At 47.0% G+C, this 20,965-nt stretch overlaps 1 protein-coding gene across 3 annotated transcripts in view; it reads left to right on the top strand.

The window, feature by feature from the left end:
• Positions 1–1,426: 1,426 nt before the first annotated feature.
• Positions 1,427–20,965, top strand: part of ECSCR (endothelial cell surface expressed chemotaxis and apoptosis regulator) — a gene marked incomplete at its 3' end in the record, with an annotated part of 48,740 nt that continues 29,201 nt past the window's right edge. For all 3 annotated transcript variants that reach the window (XM_084636672.1, XM_084636673.1, XM_084636671.1), the window contains exon 1: positions 1,427–1,532. In XM_084636672.1, coding sequence (XP_084492798.1) covers positions 1,475–1,532 — 58 coding nt within the window. In that variant the 5' untranslated portion in view covers positions 1,427–1,474. The remainder of the gene's footprint in view (positions 1,533–20,965) is intronic.

Genomic DNA, 20,965 nt, shown 5'->3' with positions numbered 1-20,965 from the left:
GGAGGCCTGCATTTTTGTACCAAATGTTCTGGGAACAGTTTGTTGAGATAGGAGGCACTGTTTTCCACTCCCTGTTTTTGTGTTTCAGAGTAACAGCCGTGTTAGTCTGTATTCGCAAAAAGAAAAGGAGTACTTGTGGCACCTTAGAGACTAACCAATTTATTAGAGCATAAGCTTTCGTGAGCTACAGCTCACTTCCTCAGTGTTATGTCTGTTCTTAACTCCTTGTCTCCTGGTTGACACCCATACCGATAAGAAAGTTAGTGAAGCATTACAATTTGCTAAAAGTTATCTACAATAAGGGGTAGAAGTGCATGCATAATAAAGAGAGAGGATTTTAACTAACATAGGGGAGGGGTGGACTGCTTTATGAATAAATCTGTGACGCGACGGAACTGTCTATAAAAACCTATTAGTTTTACTTAGAGGCTGCTGGTTCTCTTTGGAGACGGGCTGCTCTCTATTGTTGTGTGCACTCCTCAATAAAGAGCTTTGTGTTCAGACCTTGCTGGTGTTGCCTGTCTCTCTCCGGTCAGACAACGAACCATGCCATCTGGGGATTGAGTCCTCGTCACAGGGACTCTGAAAAGCATTTGGGCTTCCTGGCAGATAATCAGCTGAATATGAGCTCCTAGTGCTACGCTGTAGCCAAAAGGGCTAATGTGATCCTGGAATCTCGAGCGGGAGCACAGAGGTTTTCACCTTAGTATTTGGCACTGCTGGAATCCCATGTCCAGTTCTGGTGCCCACAGTTCAAGTAGGATGCTGATAAATTGTGGAGGATTCAGAGAAGAGCCATGAGAATGATTAAGGAATAGACAACATGCTTTATAGTGACAGACTCAAGGAACTCAATCTATTTAACTTGACAAAGAGGTGACTTGATTACAGTTTATAACCCTCAGGTGGGGGATCGTTGGGGAGACTTTCTCCTACAATAGCCTTTACCCCAGCAGTGGGTGCTCGCACCCATGATGGGCACTTTTCCCATACACAGTCACCCTCTGAGATAAGCAGCAGAAGTAAATTACTCAAGGCTAACGTCAGAGGCAGGATTAGAACACAGGACCTCCAGGCTGCTAGCCTTGTGCTTAGCCCACTAGGTAACACCACCAAAGCACTGGTATTGTTGTTACACAAATAGATACCATAAAGAAGCTATGTAAGCACACAGCAAACTGGGCCCGCTGTGTACATTTATTGCTGTTCACCTCCAGCCTGAGAAGAGTTCCCTGACAAAAATGCTGCCAAGGTTTCCTTTGCATTCAGTAAACTATGTCTCATATCCTTTTAAACCATAATGGGCGAAAACAGAGTTCCATGGCATGAGCTCTCCTGTGGATTCAGTCTGTTTCCTTCTATTATTTAACAGGAAGTTCCAAAAGAATCAACCCAGGCCAGCAAATTTCTCCTCGCACCTCTTTCACTCACAGTATGGATAGAGCAGGCTGTGCAGGCACAAGTTACCGAGAAGATGCTGGCCCTGAATATCCATCTGCTCTTGTGGGTATTTGGCTGCGTTCATTTTATAGGTAAGGCAATTAAATCACACTGCAGAGGGGAGGGGCAGATTTTAAAAAGAGGTTGGCTCCCATTTAGGCAGCTACAAGAAGTGTCTGTCTTTTCAAATGTTCCCAACCCCCAGCAGGTCCAATTGAAAATCTCAGAATCTGTTTAAGTGCTTATATTGGGAGATCAGCTCTTTAGAAAATCTGGCCATGTTAGCACTTCTAAAGTTTATTTCAGAGGGATCACACTGGGATAAAAGAACGCCTATCTTGTGATAACGTAGGGACATTGAGGTGGTTTATAGTATTTAATACACCACTTTGGTATAGAGATAGTTGCTAGAACTACTGCATTTTGAAATGTGCAAAATATTATTGTCCTGTAAAGTATTTTGCCCCTTCCTCTTGATTGTTCATTTTCTGTAGCTGTAAATACAAATAATGTAGGGCTGTGGACAAAACACTGAAATAAGAACATGAATCCCCATCCTTATCCAACTGAAGTTTTGGAAGCAGACAGAGATTTAATATTCCAGATTTTAACTGTTTGTTAACACCTGATGTTTGGATGCAGGGGCAGAGCAAGTGTTAATCCAGAGTCAGCGATTAATGTTTTGAAGTGTGGCCTGCTGCTTTTCCCTTCGTTGTAGGCAAGCGGGGCGTGTGTTGTATTGACAGAGTGTGGAGTAGCTGTGTTTGTTTCTCTATTTAACTGGAGGCAGTAGAAGGGACTGCAAAGTTACTTACTGCTGTTTCTATAATAAAAAAAAACAAACTCTTCCTGCATTTTTTGGATGAGAGGTTTTCCTTATATAACGAAACCATATGAAAAGTTGTCCATGAGGCCGAGGAATTGCGGTGTGGTGAGAATAGGGTTTACAGCATGCAGATCAGAAAGCCGAGAATAAGCCTGTGCAGGTCACACAGAATAATGCTATTGACTCTTCAGTTGCTAGCTGTTCATTTATCATGTCATTCTCAGGAGCAAGAGCCTATGTCTTTGAAATTATATCCAGATGATGACTAGACCAAATTCATCCCAGATGTAACACCCCTGGCTTCAGGGGAAGAAGGGATTTTTGCCCAGTAACTAGGTAAATGATTTTAACCGAATTAGAGGGGTTCCTTAGTATGCTATTAAGCTTTCTAGCAGTTCTGGAGAAGTTGGCCTCTCAGCAACAATGCTGGTTATTCCACAGAAACCTCTCCTGTGGCTTGACAGACCTGCCGTGTCACCCAGCTCTCCAGCTGCATTTTGGATCCCTTGGCTGGTATTTAAACTCAAATCCACCTGCCTGTTTACTTCTCTCCAGAAGGCCTGTATTCTTGGACTACCTCCCCGGGCTTATCCACCGTGTTGGGAGGCACTCTGGCTGAGTAGGTAGGGGCCTCAATTAAGTCAGGACACCTGAGTTCTAGTCCTGTCACCTTAGGTAAATCTCTGTGCTGGTTTCCCTTTGTCTGTTTAACGAGTACACTCATTTTAAGTTTGTAGGGTTTACTGTAGGATTCAGTTACGGCCTCTGGTCAGCAGCCGGCCATTTAATATGTTGGCATATTTTGTCTCACTCTGTTATTCTTCCATTGATATGACCGTTCAGAATGTAACTCTTCCGGCTTGTCAGTTTTAATTTCAGAGCAAATTCATACGGATGTGTGTGCTGCACTTTATTTCAGTTCCCTCGCAGCTGGTGAAAGGGTCTCTGTGTGACGGCTATATGAGGCTTAGCGCAAATGGCAGAGGACTGAGAGCAGTGCTGTTTGTCATCAGATACTCATCAGCTTGCAGGGGGCAGCTCAGTTCTGCTTTTGAAACAAAGATACCACAGAAGAGCTGTATGTACCAGTATAGGAGGGTGGGAATACCATGGGGAGAGAGCCTGTGCTTAGCATGTCACAAGAGTATATAACTAAAAAGTCCTGGGAGGACGTGAAAGAAGATCAGGAAAAAATTCCTAGCAGTGAAATGTATTAGATGGTGGCCTATGCTCCTGAGGAGAAATGGTGGCAACCCCATTGCATGGGCCATTGCAAACTGGGCTGAACAGTCTGGGGAACAATATGTTGCTGGCCAAGGGAGCAGTGTGGGGGACAGGAGGAGTTAAAGCTAGTTTTAGGCTATGTCTACACTACAACCTAGGGCTGTGGTTCCCCTTCTCGTGTACATAGACATATTTGTGCTAGTTCTCATCGAGCTAGCGTGGGTGTAAATAGCAGTTGTCATAAATATAAAGGGAAGGGTAAACACCTTTTAAATCCCTCCTGGCCAAAGGAAAAACCCTTTCACCTATAAAGGGTTAAGAAGCTAAAACAACCTTGCTGGCACCTGACCAAAATGACCAATGAGGAGACAAGATACTTTCAAAGCTGGAGGGGGGTAAACAAAGGTTCTCTCTGTCTGTGTGATGCTTTTGCCGGGACCAGAGCAGGAATGCAGGTCAGAACTCCTGTAAAGAGTTAGTAAGCAATCTAGTTAGAGATGCGTTAGATTCTGTTTTGTTTAAATGGCTGATAAAATAAGTTGTGCTGGGTGGAATGTATATTCCTGTTTTTGTGTCTTTTTGTAACTTAAGGTTTTGCCTAGAGGGATTCTCTGTTTTGAATCTGATTACCCTGTAAGGTATTTACCATCCTGATTTTACAGAGGTGATTCTTTTACTTTTTCTTTAACTAAAATTCTTCTTAAGAACCTGATTGCTTTTTCATTGTTCTTAAGATCCAAGGGTTTGGGTCTGTGCTCACCTATGCAAATTGGTGAGGATTTTTATCAAGCCTTCCCCAGGAAAGGGGGTGTAGGGCTTGGGTGGATTTTGAGGGGGGAAAGACGTTTCCAAGCAGGCTCTTTCCCTGTTATATTTGTTAGACGCTTGGTGGTGGCAGCAATAAGGTCCAGGGACAAAAGGTAAAATAGTTTGTACCATGCCAAGTAGGTATCAACTGGTTTTACCATGTTTGTACTTGGCATGGCTCAGCCATGCCTCTGCTCCTGCCACCCTTCCTCCTGCAGCTAGTAGGGTTACCACGTGGCTGGTATTTGACCAGCCTGGCCATTTTTTTATGGATTTGCCAGTTACCAGAAAAATAATTTAATCTGCCAGGTTTTCTTTTCCGTGGGTCTAGAGATTTACATTATTATCACAATGCACTGGGGTATCGAATGTTCAAAGTGTCTATATCCAGCTAAAGGTGCTGCAGTGTTCCCACTTCTGTAGTTTAAGTGATAACAGATCTAAACTGTTGAAAATACAGCAGCTGGCTGCCCACCAACACGCAAGCGCACGGTGCAGGTGTGTGAGAGAGGGTTTGAGTCACAGGAGAGTGAGGAGACGTGCAATGTTACCAGTCTCGTCTATATATAAGATCTCTCTAGAAACTATAAGTGGCTGTTGAAAGGGCGGGGATCACAGAGTTGCCTTGTGGTTGGGGTTGTGGCGGGCCTGACTTGCGGGTGGGTGCATTTCAAAGGTGGTAACTCTAGCAGCTACACTGGCTGGCGCACTGAGAGTTCATGCGAGTATGTCTGTGTATGCGCCAGGGGAATCACAGCCCGGCTCATAGTATAGTGTCCCACTGGCAGGTGCCTTAGCTCACTGCACTGCCAAGGGGGACCACATTCAGATCCCAGCTGTTGCTCTCCAAAGCTGCTGCAGAGGCCTTCTCTGCCTCCCTGGGTGGGAGCTCCCAGGGTTATTCCCTGGCCATCATCATGACCCACAGGCCTCGAACGTGAGTCCACAGGAGCAGCCATGCTGCAACCCTCCACTTGGCAGCCTGCTGACCCGGGACCCATGAAGCCCAGCCCCAGTTTGAGGCTCCGCCCCTGATACCCCCTTGGCAGAGTCCCAGAGCAGCCATTGGACTGCTGGCCCTATTTAAGCCAGCAACAGGAATGGAAAGCTGTCAGAACAACTGGGATCATAGAATCATAGAATATCAGGGTTGGAAGGGACCTCGGGAGGTCATCTAGTCCAACCCCCTGCTCAAAGCAGGACCAATCCCCAACTAACCCAATCCCTGCTCAAAGCAGGACCAATCCCCAACTAACCCAATCCCTGCTCAAAGCAGGACCAATCCACCCTACTCTGGACTGTGTACCTTGTGCCTCCTGCTCCTGCTTCCCCGGCTTGACTTCCTGGCATCCTGACCTGCCTTGGCTCTGAACCTCTGACTTATGGGTCTGATCTCTGGTTTGTCTCCTGCCTCTGACCCCCTGGTATCCCAACTCAGTTTGACTCTGGTTACCGACTTGTAGTTCTGATCTCCAGTCTCTCTTCGGCTTCTGACCTCCCAGTATTCTGAGCCAGCTGACTCCCAACTTTGGACTCCAGCTCCAACCACTATGTCTGGCTGTCCACAACCCAGCCCTGACAGCCACCCCCTTTGACCAACACAGCAAGATCCTCCTCCACTCCTTGATCAAAAAAGCCAGGCCAGTCTGACGCGTAGAAGGAAGAGGGAGGGTGAAAAACAGGAGGATCCCAGGAGAACCACCTTCCAAAAAGTTTACTTACTAAGCAGATCTTCCTGAACTAGTCTAGCTCCCGCCCACACATCATTACAGTACATGCTTCAAGTTCCCCAGAGGACTCTTCAGGGAACTTCTGAAAACTGTTAGCAATGACCTGCAGGCTGTGCATCCAGGAATCCTGTTGTGTCACGGTAGCTGAGTCAGCAGCAGGTGTCCTTACGGGAAATAGTTCCAGTAACTGAATACCAGCACATCTCTGCTTTGAAAGTGGATCTTTGCTGTAACCCCAAGCCCGGAGCTGGCAGAAGGACTATGTCCTGTACACACCATAAGCAAGAGGCATCACTGCTGAGGCTTAGCCTCAGGGCCAGGTGGTCCAACCTCTAAGATTTGCTGGCTGTAAACCACGGGTGGACAAACTTTGTGGCCTGAGGCCACATTGGAGTTGCAAAACTGTATGGAGGGCCGGGTAGGGAAGGCTGTGCCTCCCCAAACAGCCTGGCCCCTGCCCCTCCCACTTACTGCCCCCCTCAGGATCCCCAACCCATCCAATCCCCCCTGCTCCTTGTCCCCTGACCGCCCCCTCCGAGGACTCCCCACTCCAACCGCTCCCCTGGGACCCCACCCCCTTTCCAAGCCCCCCTGTCCCCTGACTGTCCCAATCCCTATCCACACCCCTGGACTCCCATGCCTATCCAACCCACCCTGTTCCCTGTCCCCTGACCCATCCAATGGCCCCTGGTGTTTATCCCCTGACTTCCCCATCCTGGGAACCGCCACCCCTAACCACCCACCCCGGGACCCCAGCCCCTATTCAACCCCCCCAGCTCCCTCTCCCCTGACTGCCCCCCCGGGTGTCCTTGCACCTTATCCAACCCCACAGCTCCCCACACCTTTACCATACCACTCAGAGCGGCAAGACTGGCAGCCGTGCTGCCCGGCCACAGCCAGCCATGCCACCGTGCTGCCCAGAGCGCTGGCGGCATGGCGAGCTGGGACAGCAGGGGAGGGGCTGGGGCTAGCCTCCCCAGCTGGGAGCTCAGGGGCCGGGCAGGATGGTTCCGCGGGCTGGATATGGTCCGCACGCCGTAGGTTGCCCACCTCTGCTGTAAACCATGCAAGAGACTGGCTGGGACAAGCTTAACTCGGCTGCTGCTGTCTTGGTGAGATGGACCCCCCGCCCCTTTGGCTCATGTGGTAGAGCTGCTGCTTATGAACTAGGAGGGTCCTGGCTGGAGCCTTGCTGGCAATAACCTGCAGGGTATGCACTAAGGGCACACACAGATGGCTTGGCAGAGGGGTTAAATCCAGCCTAGTGTCTGAGCACCACATGCCTGTGGTAGTCTTCAAGGTTAAGGACAACATGGTGACATTCAGGGATCAGAGCCGAGAACACAAGAGTGGCAGAGATCTCTTAGATCTCATCTCCAGTGCAGGATTGTTTCCTCTAGCTAGACAGTGCTTTGACCAAGGGAGAGCACGTGGCCTTTCCAGGTCCATCTGCATCTCTGTCTAGCATCTCTAGCCTAGGAAGGCTGCGGGTGCTTGGTACACCAGACTGCGTCTTGCAGTAGCTGTGAGATGACCACACTTTTCAAGCACTTGGCCACCTGGCCTCCAGCCCTATACCTCGCCGGGCAGCCACGTGGCTAGTTGTAGGGTTTGATGCACTGCTCAGCTCCTGCGTTTAGGGGGGTGCTTCCATCTTTACACTGATGTTCTGGTGAATAGTTTTATTTTTGGATTAGACCCAGCAACTGTGTGGGGCAGTCAAGTGACTGGGGCGCCCTGATCCAGTAGCAGTGAAGGAAGAGGCATGGAATGTCACAACAAGAATTCTCATCCAAGATTCCCCAGAGTCTGGGGGTTTCCAGGCTGGGGGACTGGTCCAGGCCCATCTTGACAAGAAACAAGCGTGGCCTGCAGAGCCCTGGGACTCTACCATTGCACATGTGCTAGAGATGCAGACTGGGGCACGGAACTGGCTGCTACTGGAGTGACATCCACAGGAGCAAAGGTCCTCAAGCAACAGGAGAAATCATAGATCACTTTCTTGGGGTTGTGTGGCCCTAAAGCTAATGGCTGTGAATTACAGACCCAGTAACTGGAATGTTTAGCCCATTTTATGTTTATGTTTACACCATCTGTCAGGGGTGTACAGACCCATCCTACCACAGGAACTAAGGGGTTAACGGGCAGGTTAGACATATCCAGCTGGGGGATAAGAGGCTGCAACTCAGAGGAGAGGGCAGGCTACTAGAGACCCAAGGTACAGAGAGGAGCCACCCTGAGCAACAACCTGGCAGGAAGTCAGACCCTCACCAGGGGAGAATCAGAGAATGTGAGTCTGCAAAGGGCCTATGCGAGAGGGGAGATGGGAGGCAGCAAGGAACTGTGGGGAGCTGGTCCCAGCTTCTTAACGTAGGATCCTGGGACTGGAACTCGGGGGGGGGGGGGGGAGATTCCCTTGCCAGCACACCCCCAGCAAAGGGGATAGTAAAATCCAGAGGACACTGCAGGGGCCTGAGATTATTGGGCTCCAGTGTATCAGACTTCTTACTGCCCCGGAAGGGGAGAGACTATAAATAACCTGGCTGCAGTCATAAGAGGAATCTCCTCTGGCATGGAGACAAATGATTGTGGGTGGGGTGTGGGAAACTGAGGCAGGGTCACTGTGATGATGTGTGTGCACTGTGGTGAGAGGGTGCTGGCTGGCAAAGGCACCTCTGGACAGTACTTGAAAGGCCTGGATTGAACTTTTGGGTTAGAGAGCTGGGTGGAACTTTGCATGAGCCACCTGTGCGCTGACACTTGGCTTCTCATGGGCAGCGCATTCATCGTACTCCCCAGGCAGGCCAAGCAGCAGGAAGCAAAGAGGCCTGGCAGCCTTGCAGACCAGCCAGCCTGAACAGTAGGAGCAGTGTGTGCCCCCACCCCAGCAGCAGCCGTAAGGTGAGCCTGGGGAAGGGGACAGTGAATCCTTTGTCTCCGTGATGTGGAACAGGAAGCTAGTAACCTGGATGACTGGACTTGCCCCCTGCCTTCTCCCCCTTCCTCCTGCCTTTGCCTAATCCCGATGTAAGGGACCACAGCACAGCTATGTCCCAGCACATTCCTTAGTGCAGGCAGACTGAGGCTGCTCTCAGATGGAAGCCGGTGAAAGTGTTTACACAACTTCCCAGGGAGTGAAATGGATGAGTTCAGACAGGCCTGCTTCATCAGATACTTTCCCTTCCTCCCTCAGCTTTGGCCAGGAAGAACAGGGTGCTCAAGAAATGTAAGGAAAAGGAATTGGAATTACAAAAATCCACCCTGCACCATCTCCCTGCCCAAACCCAAACCCTAACCCTAAGGGTGGGAGTTAATGCTGAGCCAGGCAAAATAAAATGAGGGGAAAAAAACAAACGCAAGTCTCCAGGAGAGAGCACAATGTATGTTTTCCCTGTAACATGCTGCAGCAGCTCTGAGAACAAAATGGCAGCCAGCCCTGATGCCAGCAGACTCCTTTGAAATTTAAAAGTGCAGTACAAAGAGAAAGTTTTGTACAAAATAACTAGTAGCTGAAAACCTGTATTATTGCACTGGTGTAGCAACTGGGCCAAGTAATCCACCATGTGTGCAGTCTCCCTCATAGAACCAATGAAACTGTTGCATGAAAATTAGCCGTAGAGTAAAGAGGCTGATTGGTTGAGTACCTCTAATATCACAAGAGTCTAGAAAAACAACAAGGAGTGTGGTGGCACCTTAAAGACTAACAGATTTATTTGGGCATAAGCTTTCATGGATAAAAAACCCACTTCTTCAGATGCATGGTTTTTTACCCATGAAAGCTTATGCCCAAATAAATCTGTTAGTCTTTAAGGGGCCACTGGACTCCTTGTTGTTTTTGTGGATACAGACTAACATAGCTACTCCCTGATACTTGACAACGGTCTAGGACTCTTGGCACAGCCTAGATACATGCCTTGCTGCAACTGTACACTGCAAAGGTGTAATTCATAAAGTCAAAATGGCTGAGAACTTAAAAACTGGACCGTACCAGACCATGAAATCCTGGTGATTGACCCTGGGGATAATCTGAACAAAGAGTGCTCTCAGACATGCTTGTACCCGTTCTATCGCTTCACCCTGAGTCAACAGACAGTCCAGACTTCAGAATGACACATAGACAGGTGACAATCCTGGAATCTTATTAGCTAGAAATGCACCCTTTTCGGAGTGAACAGTGTCAGAACCCTGCATGATAGCTCTGTTCGTGGATAACGCTTGGGTTAGACAATAGCCATCAGCTAGCTAGGCTGGGAGCCTGCAGTGGGTTTCTGGTCCCAGCCTGAACAGAAGTTTTTCTCAGCCTATTTCACTCAAGCATGGCAAGCAGCAGATCCTTCCCCAGGCCAATCCCAGACAGACCCAAGAGGCCGAGAGCACCACTGCCATGGAAACCTAGAGCAAACACACCATTTTCCAAACAGAGGTGTCCTTAGGAAACTGGAAGCACTAGTAGGGCAGGGGATCTCCTGGCAGCAGCCAGGGACCTATTCTGAGGACACTGCTTCACAGAACGGATCTGTTTTGCTTGGACAGCTGACAATGTTAAGGAATGTTGGCATGGGGCGGACAAACGCAGGAGGCAGCTCTCCTAGGCCCAGACTTGAGGTTGGCGCTGGAGGGAAGCACATGCCCATGATTCACTGCTAGCTACTTGACTCAATGGAATTGGCAAAACAGGATTAAACAAATACCGTAACATGACTGTCCCGTCCCACACGTGCCACTTCCCCGCATTGTTTGGCTTTCGGCTTGCTGCTTTTTTTTTCTTCTTCTTCTTTTTTTTTTTTAAGAGTCAAATGGTTTTTAATTGACTTCCCATAGAACACTGATCTGTCTCCAGTATGAGCAGCTAGAAAGCAAACCCAGTGAGTAGTGAACAAATGAGAACCAACCAGCCCACTGCTAGGAACATGGAGTTGTGGTTAAAGCTCTTGATTGGGACTCAGGAGATCAGGGCTCAATTCTTGCCTCTGCTGTCAACTTACTGTGTGACCTTGGGCGAGTCACTTGATCTCTCTAGGTCTCAGCCCCCTGTCTGGGAACTGGGGACAATACTTCTTCCTTTCTCCTCCGCACGTTCTGCGTTAGATGGCAGACTCCTTGAGGCTAGCACTTTCTCTTACGATGTGTGTAGAACGGTAGAAAGGTAGGACTGGAAGGGACCTCGACAGGTCATTAGTCCAGTCCCCTGCACTGAGGCAGGACTAAGTAGAACATTCATGACAGATGTTTGTCTAACCTATTCTTAAAAAGCTCCAGTGATGGAGATTCCACAACCTCCCTGGGCAATTTGTTCCGGAGCTTAACTACCCTGACAGGAAGATTTTCCTAATGTCTAACCTGAATCTCCCTTGCTGCAATTTAAGCCCATTGCTTCGTGTCTTCTTCTCAGTGGATAAGAAGAATAACTTAGCACCCGTCTCTTTATAACAACTTTTATGTACTTGAAGACTGTTATCGTGACCCCCCTCAGTCTTCTCCTCTCCAGACTGAACAACCCATTTTTTTTCCCCAATCTTTTCTTGTAGGTCAGGCTTTCTAGACCTTTAATCTTTTTTTTTTTTGTTGTTGCTGTGCTGTGGACTTTCCCCTATTCGTCCACATCTTTCCACAGTATGGTGCCCAGAACAAGACACAGTACTCCAGCTGAGGCCTTATCAGCGCGGCGTAGAGCAGAAGAATTACATCTCGTGTCTTACTTAAAACATTCCTGCGAATACAACCCAGAATGATGCTCACTTTTTTTTTCTTTTGCACAACACGATTACATTGTTGACTCCTATTTAGTTCTAGTGGATCATAAACCCGCAGATCCTTTCTGCAGTACTACTTCCTAGGCAGTCATTGCCTCTAATTTTTCCTATCCATGTGCAGAATGAATTTTGTTATGTGCACCAATATGGAGCTGATGTGTGGCAGGGATGGGGCTGAAGGGTTTGGCGTGTGGAAGGGGTCTCAGGGATGGGGCAGAGGGTTAAGGTGTGGGGGGTGAGGGCTCCAGCTGGGGGTGCGGGCTGGGGATGAGGGGTTTGGGGTTCAGGCTGCCCCGGAGCTGGATCAGTTTAAACTCAGGCTGTGTATAGAAAAAATTCTTTTCTCTGCTTGTCTCTGAAACCCCAGTATGAACTAGTCTCTGCAAGCTCCCCCAGCTGACTGTACTTTTCTGAAGTTGTTTACAGCCTGAATGATTCCTGCAATCAGCTCCCATTCTGTTTAATGCCTGGAGGAGCTGTGGTAGCCCTCCTTCCCATAGAATTATAGGACTAGGAGGGACCTCGAGAGGTCAGCTAGTCCAGTCCCCTGCACTCGTGGCAGGACTAAGTATTATCTAGACCAGAGGTTCTCAAACTGTGGTCTGTGGACCACCAGTGGTCCACGAGCTCCCTTCAGGTGATCCGCAGATGGCTCTCTCTGAGGTGCGCGGCTGTACACAAGAGAATGAAGGGCCACCCACCTCATTAATGGAGCCACGCATGGAGAAGATGCACATGTACAGTGAGGTGGTGGCCTTGGGGGAATAAGGGATAGGTGGGAGGGGGCAGTGGGGTGAGAAGAGTGGGTGGGGGGAATTTGGGACATGCCAGGCTGCGGCAGCCAGAGAAAGAGGCGACTTTCCCCAGCTCCAGGGCTGTGGCTGCCAGGGAGAGACGGCCCTCCTTCCCAGCCTCATCTCTGTGGCTGCTGTGGTGGGGGAGAGAGGGCACATCCATCACTTTAGAAAGATAAGACTACTGATATTAAAATATGAGTTGTGTGCTTTTATTTGTAGGACAAAAAAAATTTTTTTTTTTATATAGCACTTTTATCCAAAGTGCATGACAATAGTTAGCTAACGATACAAACATTTGGAAAGATCATTAAGTGGTCCGCAGGAAAAAAAGTGACAACCACTGATTTAGACCATCCCTGACAGGTGTTTGTCTAACCTGCTCTTAAAAAATCTCCAGTGATGGAGATTCCACAATCTCCCTGGGCAATTTATTCCAGTGCTTAACCACCGTGGAGTTGCCTACAATCCATGGCCCTCAGTGATATATAAACTTAAAACAATATGGTCCCCAAAGTCTAAGATCCTGCATGTGGTTTCACTTGCTGTGACAGATATTAACTACAAAAATTATATACAGGATTCCACCCATCAAATTAAATTCTACTTAGCAGAATCTCCACCTGCAGCTTCAATGAGAGAGAGGATTTTCCCTCATTGCCATCATAAACTGTTCTTTACTGTTACTGTGTGCTGTTTAGAAAGATCCGCTATGTTTCACCCAAGGAGTGCATATCAACATTTTTGAAAATTGGGTCACTTAAGTGGCTAAATAATTTAGAAAGTGTTGTAGCAACCAGGCAAGGCACTAACAAACTTCAACAGGACTTTATTTTTAAAGTGGAAACCTCTTTACCAAGCTGCTGCTGCACCCTCGGTAGCTCTCACTCCGCCTCCTCAACTTCCCCCTCCCCCCTTCCTGTCTTCTGTCCTTTCAGACTCCCAACAGTCCGTGCTCCCAGTTCTAATAATTACAAGCAGCATCTAAACACCACATTCCCTCCTCTCTTAAGAAACTCTCCCAATAAAATAAACATTCTTGTTCTAATCACAGGAACAAATATGAAACAAGACACTATACTGTTGGCAGAAATATTACACTGAAAACACTGTAGATACTACATAACATAGTCTCTAGTCCAGACAGGTGGTCGTCTGGGTCTGACAGGCAGTCTCTCAAGCCCTGGTTCCAGTATAATGTCTTGTTGTGTTGATACTACGGTGAAGTCATCCAATGCAGACTGGGTGTTCGCCTAATCTCCTCTTGGTGCATAGGCAGGTGCAAGATAAGAAGCATTCCATACCTGCCCATCAGAAGGGATGTAAAGTCCCTTCTTCTCTGATTTTAAGAGGAGCTGTGAATTTATGGTCCCCTTTATGTAAAATTCCAGATTTTCGTATTCTAACAAAGGAACCACACTCAAACTTTGGTTCCTTAGCAGCCTACCGCTTGTCTGTGAAAGCCTTCTACTTTGCTTGGTTCTGTTCAACTGTTTTTCTCACATCATCCTCGATTGGGGCATCAGGTCATGCCTTTAACAATCCAGCAATGTTCAGTTTAGTATTCATCTGTTTCCCATGCAGTAACTCTGCAGGTGATCTTTGCATTGTGGCATGTTGTGTAGCTCAGTATGCCTGCAAGAAATCAGTAGTGAAGGTTATACACAATCACCCTTCCAGTTTAGCCGTTTGCAAACTCTCTTTCAAACTTCTGTTAAACTGTTTGATTTCCCCATTGGCTTGAGGGTAATATAGGGATGACCTTCTGTGTAAAATGTTCCCCTCTGCTAGAAAAGTTTCAAACTCCAGGGAAGTAAATTGACTACCATTATCTGAAACCAGTTCTTTGGGGTTACCTTCCCTGCTAAAAACTGGAGAGAGGAACTTAATTACTGTAGCAGAAGAGATTTGCAATGTAAACACTACCTCAGGCCATTTACTGAAATAGTCTATTAAAGTGATGGCATAACAGCAGTCACTTCATAGAATATCAGGGTTGGAAGGGACCTCAGGAGGTCATCTAGCCCAACCCCCTGCTCAAAGCAGGACCAATCCCCAATTTTTGCCCCAGATCCCTAAATGGCCCCCTCAAGGATTGAACTCACAACCCTGGGTTTAGCAGGCCAATGCTCAAACCACTGAGCTATCTTGGAGCAGCATCAAAGGGTCCGTTAATGTCAATCACCACTTTTTCCCATGCAGATTCAGGAAGAGGAACAGGCTGTAATGGAAGGGTACGTGTCACAATGGAAGGGTACATTGGCCACCAATACAGATCCCATAGTCGTTGTTTGGTTCTGACACTTCCTTGATGAGTATCATGTGCCAGGTGTATGAGTTTTGACTGTAATTCTTCTGGCACAAGTCACCAGTGTATACCTCATAGCACACAGCCATCAAGCAAAGAAAATTCATCCCAAACCCTAAAATAAGGCCGCAAAACTGGGTCAAGGTGTTTAGGGTTACTGGGCCATCTCTTTGTCAGAAATTCCTGTCGTTTTTGTTGAATTGGACACGCTGAACAAGCAGCTTGAAATTGTTCTTTTGTAACTGCAGTAAGAGTGCTTGTAATAAGCGCAGCTACTACATCCTCATCCTCCGGTGGACCATCTGGTGAAGGCAAAGACAGGTGAAAAAGGCAATCAGCTACGACATTTTGGTTTCCAGGCTTATATTCCAGTTCATAATTGAAAGAGTAGTCTTGCAGACCATCTAGCAAAACAATATCCTGCTCTTCCCAGTCCTTTAGTAGTGAGCAATGTCATCAAAGGGCTGTGGTCTGTGCGCAACTTGAATGTGTGGCCCCACAGGTAAGTTCTCCATTTTTCAGTAGTCCAGACACAAGCAAGTGCTTCTTTTTCAACTGTAGAATATTTTCTCTCAGCATTACTTAGTGTCCTTGAAGCACATGCAACAGTCCTCTCTGTGTTGTCCTCATGAAGTTGTGTGAGGACAGCCCCAAGTCCATAATCAGAAGCATCAGTAGTTACAATTCTGGGTAATGCAGGAGTGAATAGTGCAAGTACTGGACTATGTACAATCAAGTCTTTCACCGTTTCAAAACTAGTTTGTGCATCCGTTGTCCACACGCAGGTTGAACTTCTCCGTAGTAACTCTCGTAATGGTTCAATGACAGAAGCATAATTGGGAATGAATTTTGCATACCAGGAGGTAAGACCTAAGAAGGAACGTGATAAAGAAAAGAACCAGAAAACAACCCTGTAATCATGTAAAGCTAGGCTTCTGTCTTTTTCCTATGCTTATCTGTCCTTTCCCTATGTTTATGGGTAGAAAGAATTTGAACTATGTGTAACCTGTACTCCCCGTTTGGGGAAGGAATTCCTTATACAGATGGGCCTCCATGTTCATACCTCAGGACTCAGACCAACAGGGATTGACCGGTTTGAACTGGAAGAGATATCACAAAGTATGTTGAACCAAGCTATAAAAGCTCTACCTTGTTCTTTGTTCTGGGCTTCGCCATATTCCTCTGTGTAGGAATTGGTGAGCCCTGCAGCTGTCGTACTTGTTAGCATTAAAGTGCCTCATTTTATCTAAGAGTCCTGACTCTGTGTTTGTTTGGCTAATACAGAAGTCCAGGGAAGGCTACCCTCCCAACCCTAGACGGGAGGGAAACCCTTTTTCCCTAACAAACGTAAGGTTTGCAAATCTGTTGGAGGAGGAGCATTTGAAATTGCCAGGATATGATCTGGATCAGGATTTTAGTCCAGCCTGTGAAATTGTATGCCCCAGAAAGGAGAGTTCAGTTTGTCTAAATTTGCATTTGGACATATTGAGCTTGAGGCCTGCTTTGCTGATGCAGTTTAGTACAGACTGCAGGTTGTCATGCTCCTCAGAAGTATTTCCAAACATGATAATATCATCCAGATAGCACTGAACTCCATGTTGATTCTTCAGAATCAATGACATCATTTTTTTGGAAGGCACTTAGGGCTGATGCAAGACCGTATGGAACATGGTTAAAACGAAATAGCCCCTCATGTTTAATAAATGCTGTGAGGTCTCTGCTATCTTCATGCAACATAACCTGGTAGTATGCGGTCTCCAAATCAAGAGTAGAAAACATCTTTGCTCCACGGAGTTCTGCAAATACTTCTTCTGTGTGAGGAAGAGGATGGCTGTCAATCACAATAGCTTTATTTGGCTCCCTTAAGTCCACACAAAGCCTCCACCCTTCTTCTGCGTCACTACTATAGGTGAAACTATTCCGAGGAGTCAATCTCTTCAATAATGTCCTTTTGAACAAGTTTTCTAAGTTCCTCTGAAACAGCTTCCCTGACTGAAAATGGTAAGCGCCATAACTTCTGTTGTACAGGCATCACATTATTCCATATTTTAACTTTATGCAGAAACCCATAAGCACAGCCAAGTTTCTCCTCAACCTGGTGTTGGGTCCCAGCTGAAACTGGTGTGTATACTGCAAGAGTGCTTTGCTGAGGAAGATCAATTCATCCATTAACTACCCTGAGATTTAAAGCAGCCAATAAATCTCTGCCACGGATAGGAGTGCCTTTGTGGACAATGAAGAACTCTGCAGTTACACAGCAATCACCAAAAGTAACTATTGCTGGCAGGCAGCCATGTACTAGAATATGTTTTTTTCAAATAGCACACCAAGTGGAGTTTGGGTTCAGTAAGAGACACATCTTTAAAGTAATGCAAATAGATGGAATCCGGTAGTATAGATACTGCAGAGCCAGTGTCCAACATTAGCTGAATAGAGTGTGATTTGCCTGAGGGTACGGCGGAAACGTTTACAGTGCACTTTATTTGTTCTGGAATATGTGCAGTAGTGATTATGTCCATGCTCAGCACAGTAACATCTGGTATTGTAACTGCATGCACCTGTTGATTGAACTGGCTGCTCCGAAATACTTTAGCAAAATGCCCAATCTTTTTGCAATGATTGCACTGAACTACTTTTGCTGGACATAGAATCATAGAATATCAGGGTTGGAAGGGACCCCAGAAGGTCATCTAGTCCAACCCCCTGCTCAAAGCAGGACCAATTCCCAGTTAAATCATCCCAGCCAGGGCTTTGTCAAGCCTGACCTTAAAAACCTCTAAGGAAGGAGATTCTACCACCTCCCTAGATAACGCATTCCAGTGTTTCACCACCCTCTTAGTGAAAAAGTTTTTCCTAATATCCAATCTAAACCTTCCCCACTGCAACTTGAGACCATTACTCCTCGTTCTGTCATCTGCTACCATTGAGAACAGTCTAGAGCCATCCTCTTTGGAACCCCCTTTCAGGTAGTTGAAAGCAGCTATCAAATCCCCCCTCATTCTTCTCTTCTGCAGGCTAAACAATCCCAGCTCCCTCAGCCTCTCCTCATAACTCATGTGTTCCAGTCCCCTAATCATTTTTGTTGCCCTTCGCTGGACTCTCTCCAATTTATCCACATCCTTCTTGAAGTGTAGGGCCCAAAACTGGACACAGTACTCCAGATGAGGCCTCACCAATGTCGAATAGAGGGGAACGATCACGTCCCTCGATCTGCTCGCTATGCCCCTACTTATACATCCCAAAATGCCATTGGCCTTCTTGGCAACAAGGGCACACTGCTGACTCATATCCAGCTTCTCGTCCACTGTCACCCCTAGGTCCTTTTCCGCAGAACTGCTGCCTAGCCATTCAGTCCCTAGTCTGTAGCTGTGCATTGGGTTCTTCCGTCCTAAGTGCAGGACCCTGCACTTATCCTTATTGAACCTCATCAGATTTCTTTTGGCCCAATCCTCCAATTTGTCTAGGGCATTCTGTATCCTATCCCTCCCCTCCAGCGTATCTACCACTCCTCCCAGTTTATCATCCGCAAATTTGCTGAGAGTGCAATCCACACCATCCTCCAGATCATTTATGAAGATATTGAACAAAACCGGCCCCAGGACCGACCCTTGGGGTACTCCACTTGATACCGGCTGCCAACTAGATATGGAGCCATTGATCACTACCCGTTGAGCCCGACAATCTAGCCAGCTTTCTACCCACCTTGTAGTGCATTCATCCAGCCCATACTTCCTTAACTTGCTGACAAGAATACTGTGGGAGACCGTGTCAAAAGCTTTGCTAAAGTCAAGAAACAATACATCCACTGCTTTCCCTTCATCCACAGAACCAGTAATCTCATCATAAAAGGCAATTAGATTAGTCAGGCATGACCTTCCCTTGGTGAATCCATGCTGGCTGTTCCTGATCACTTTCCTCTCATGCAAGTGCTTCAGGATTGATTCTTTGAGGACCTGCTCCATGATTTTTCCAGGGACTGAAGTGAGGCTGACTGGCCTGTAGTTCCCAGGATCCTCCTTCTTCCCTTTTTTAAAGATTGGCACTACATTAGCCTTTTTCCAGTCATCCGGGACTTCCCCGGTTCGCCACGAGTTTTCAAAGATAATGGCCAATGGCTCTGCAATCACAGCCGCCAATTCCTTCAGCACTCTCGGATGCAACTCGTCCGGCCCCATGGACTTGTGCACGTCCAGCTTTTCTAAATAGTCCCTAACCACCTCTATCTCCACAGAGGGCTGGCCATCCTGTGTAGCTTGCAAGGTATTGTGAGGATCCACAACGAAAGCATACTTTTACTGTATTTTGAATTTGCTGATTCAGTGGTTTTCCATTAGTTTTCCTCTTGTAATCATTTGTCTGCAGCGATAGTGAACTTTTCTGCAAAGGAGTCATAGCCCAGACTGTGCCTCCTGTATCCATGCTCATTATTTTGGCTTCAGCTGTAGCTGACTCAATCTGGGTAGCAATGGTTATTGCTTTTTCTAGTGTAAGTTGTGGTTCTAGAAGTACACGTTCTCTTACAAGAAGCATGGTTGTTTTCTCAATGAGCTGGTCTCTAATCATCTCATCTGCCATATTCCCAAAGTCACAAGTTACAATCAAACTCCTCAGGGAAGCAATATACTGCATTATAGTCTCCCCTGTTTTCTGCTGATGCTAGCAAAATCTGAAGCAATTAGCTACTACATTCACTTTTGGCACAAAATTCTTTAATGCAGAGAGTGCAGTCTCATATTTATCATCTGCAAGGGGAAAAGTGTAAAATATATGCTGCCCTTCTGCTCCAAGGCAGTGGATTAGCATAGCACGCTTTCTTACTTCAGAAATCTCTGTAGCACTGATTGCAAGCAGATAAGTCTCAAACATATGGATCCAGGCAGTACAAGCAATTGGAGGCTCAGCTGGGCTTTGCAGAAAGGGTGCAGGTGGGTTCAGAGGCAGAAGATCCATCCTCAGCACCAAAATGTTGTAGCAACCAGGCAAGGTACTAACAAATTTCAACAGGACTTTAAAAATAAAAGTGGAAACCTCTTTACCAAGCTGCTGCTGCACCCTTGGTAGCTCTCGCTCTGCCTTCTTAACTTCCCACTCCCCTTCCTGTTTCCTGTCCTTTCAGATTCCCAACAGCCAGTGCTCCCAGTTCTAATAATTACAAGCGGCATCTAAACATCACAGAAGCCTAAATTTAGGCTCGTAATTAGGAAAATCTTGGCTCAAGTGCTTTGAAAGACTGAGATGAAAGGTCAAAGTATTATTTGATGATTCCACTCTCTTCTCTGGAATCATGTACTCTGTACCTCATAAAAAACAAAGGGGGGGTGTGGATCTCAGGGCAGAGGGCCGCTATAAGGTAACATAGGCCCTGTACTTACCATTTACAGAGCAGAGTGGGGGGGAGAATAGGAGAGCTCTCTGCACACTGAGAAAGGAAGGATTTCACCCCACTCCCAAACAGGCAAGAATCAGGCCAGGAGAGGGGCTGCTTATGTGACTCCAGTGGCATAACACCCTATATGAGTGATGCCAAGGCACAGGGTGTTACACAGCCCTCCTGCAGCAATGGGATGGAGTTCTGTCCCTCCAACCACATACAGTTTGCCCTCATAAAGCCCAGCTCTGCGTCTTTTTATGGGTGACATGAATTTCCCCCCATGAGGAATCCAGCAATCTGCTAGCATGTGTCACTGAGCAGAAGCCTTCTGGGGCCTGATTCAAAGCCCAGTGAAGTCAAGGGAAAGATCAGGCCTCTGGTCCTGAAGAAGAAAATGAACCACAGCTGTTTGTTAAGTTCCTGCCACTGACTGTAACCTTCTTAAAGAGATCAAGTGCCTCTCTTTATGCTGCAGCAGAGCAGCTGGGAAATATGCCTGAGAGCAAAAACTCTTGAAACATCTGAAGTTCCAAAAATAAAAACCGACCGGGAATATCTAAAACCCACCACATCATTGTTTTAACGTGTGTGTGTGTGTGTATCTCTCTCTCTCTCTCTCTATATATAAAATAGGATTAAAGAAGAAATACCACACATAGAATCCAAAATTCTCCTGCCTCTGGGCTAAAAAAAGTGCTCCATGAGTGAGGGA

Source organism: Lepidochelys olivacea (genome assembly GCF_965140295.1).
Source record: "Lepidochelys olivacea isolate rLepOli2 genome assembly, chromosome: 8".
Taxonomy (NCBI): Eukaryota; Metazoa; Chordata; order Testudines; family Cheloniidae; genus Lepidochelys; species Lepidochelys olivacea.
This window is presented reverse-complemented; position numbering and strand designations above follow the sequence as displayed.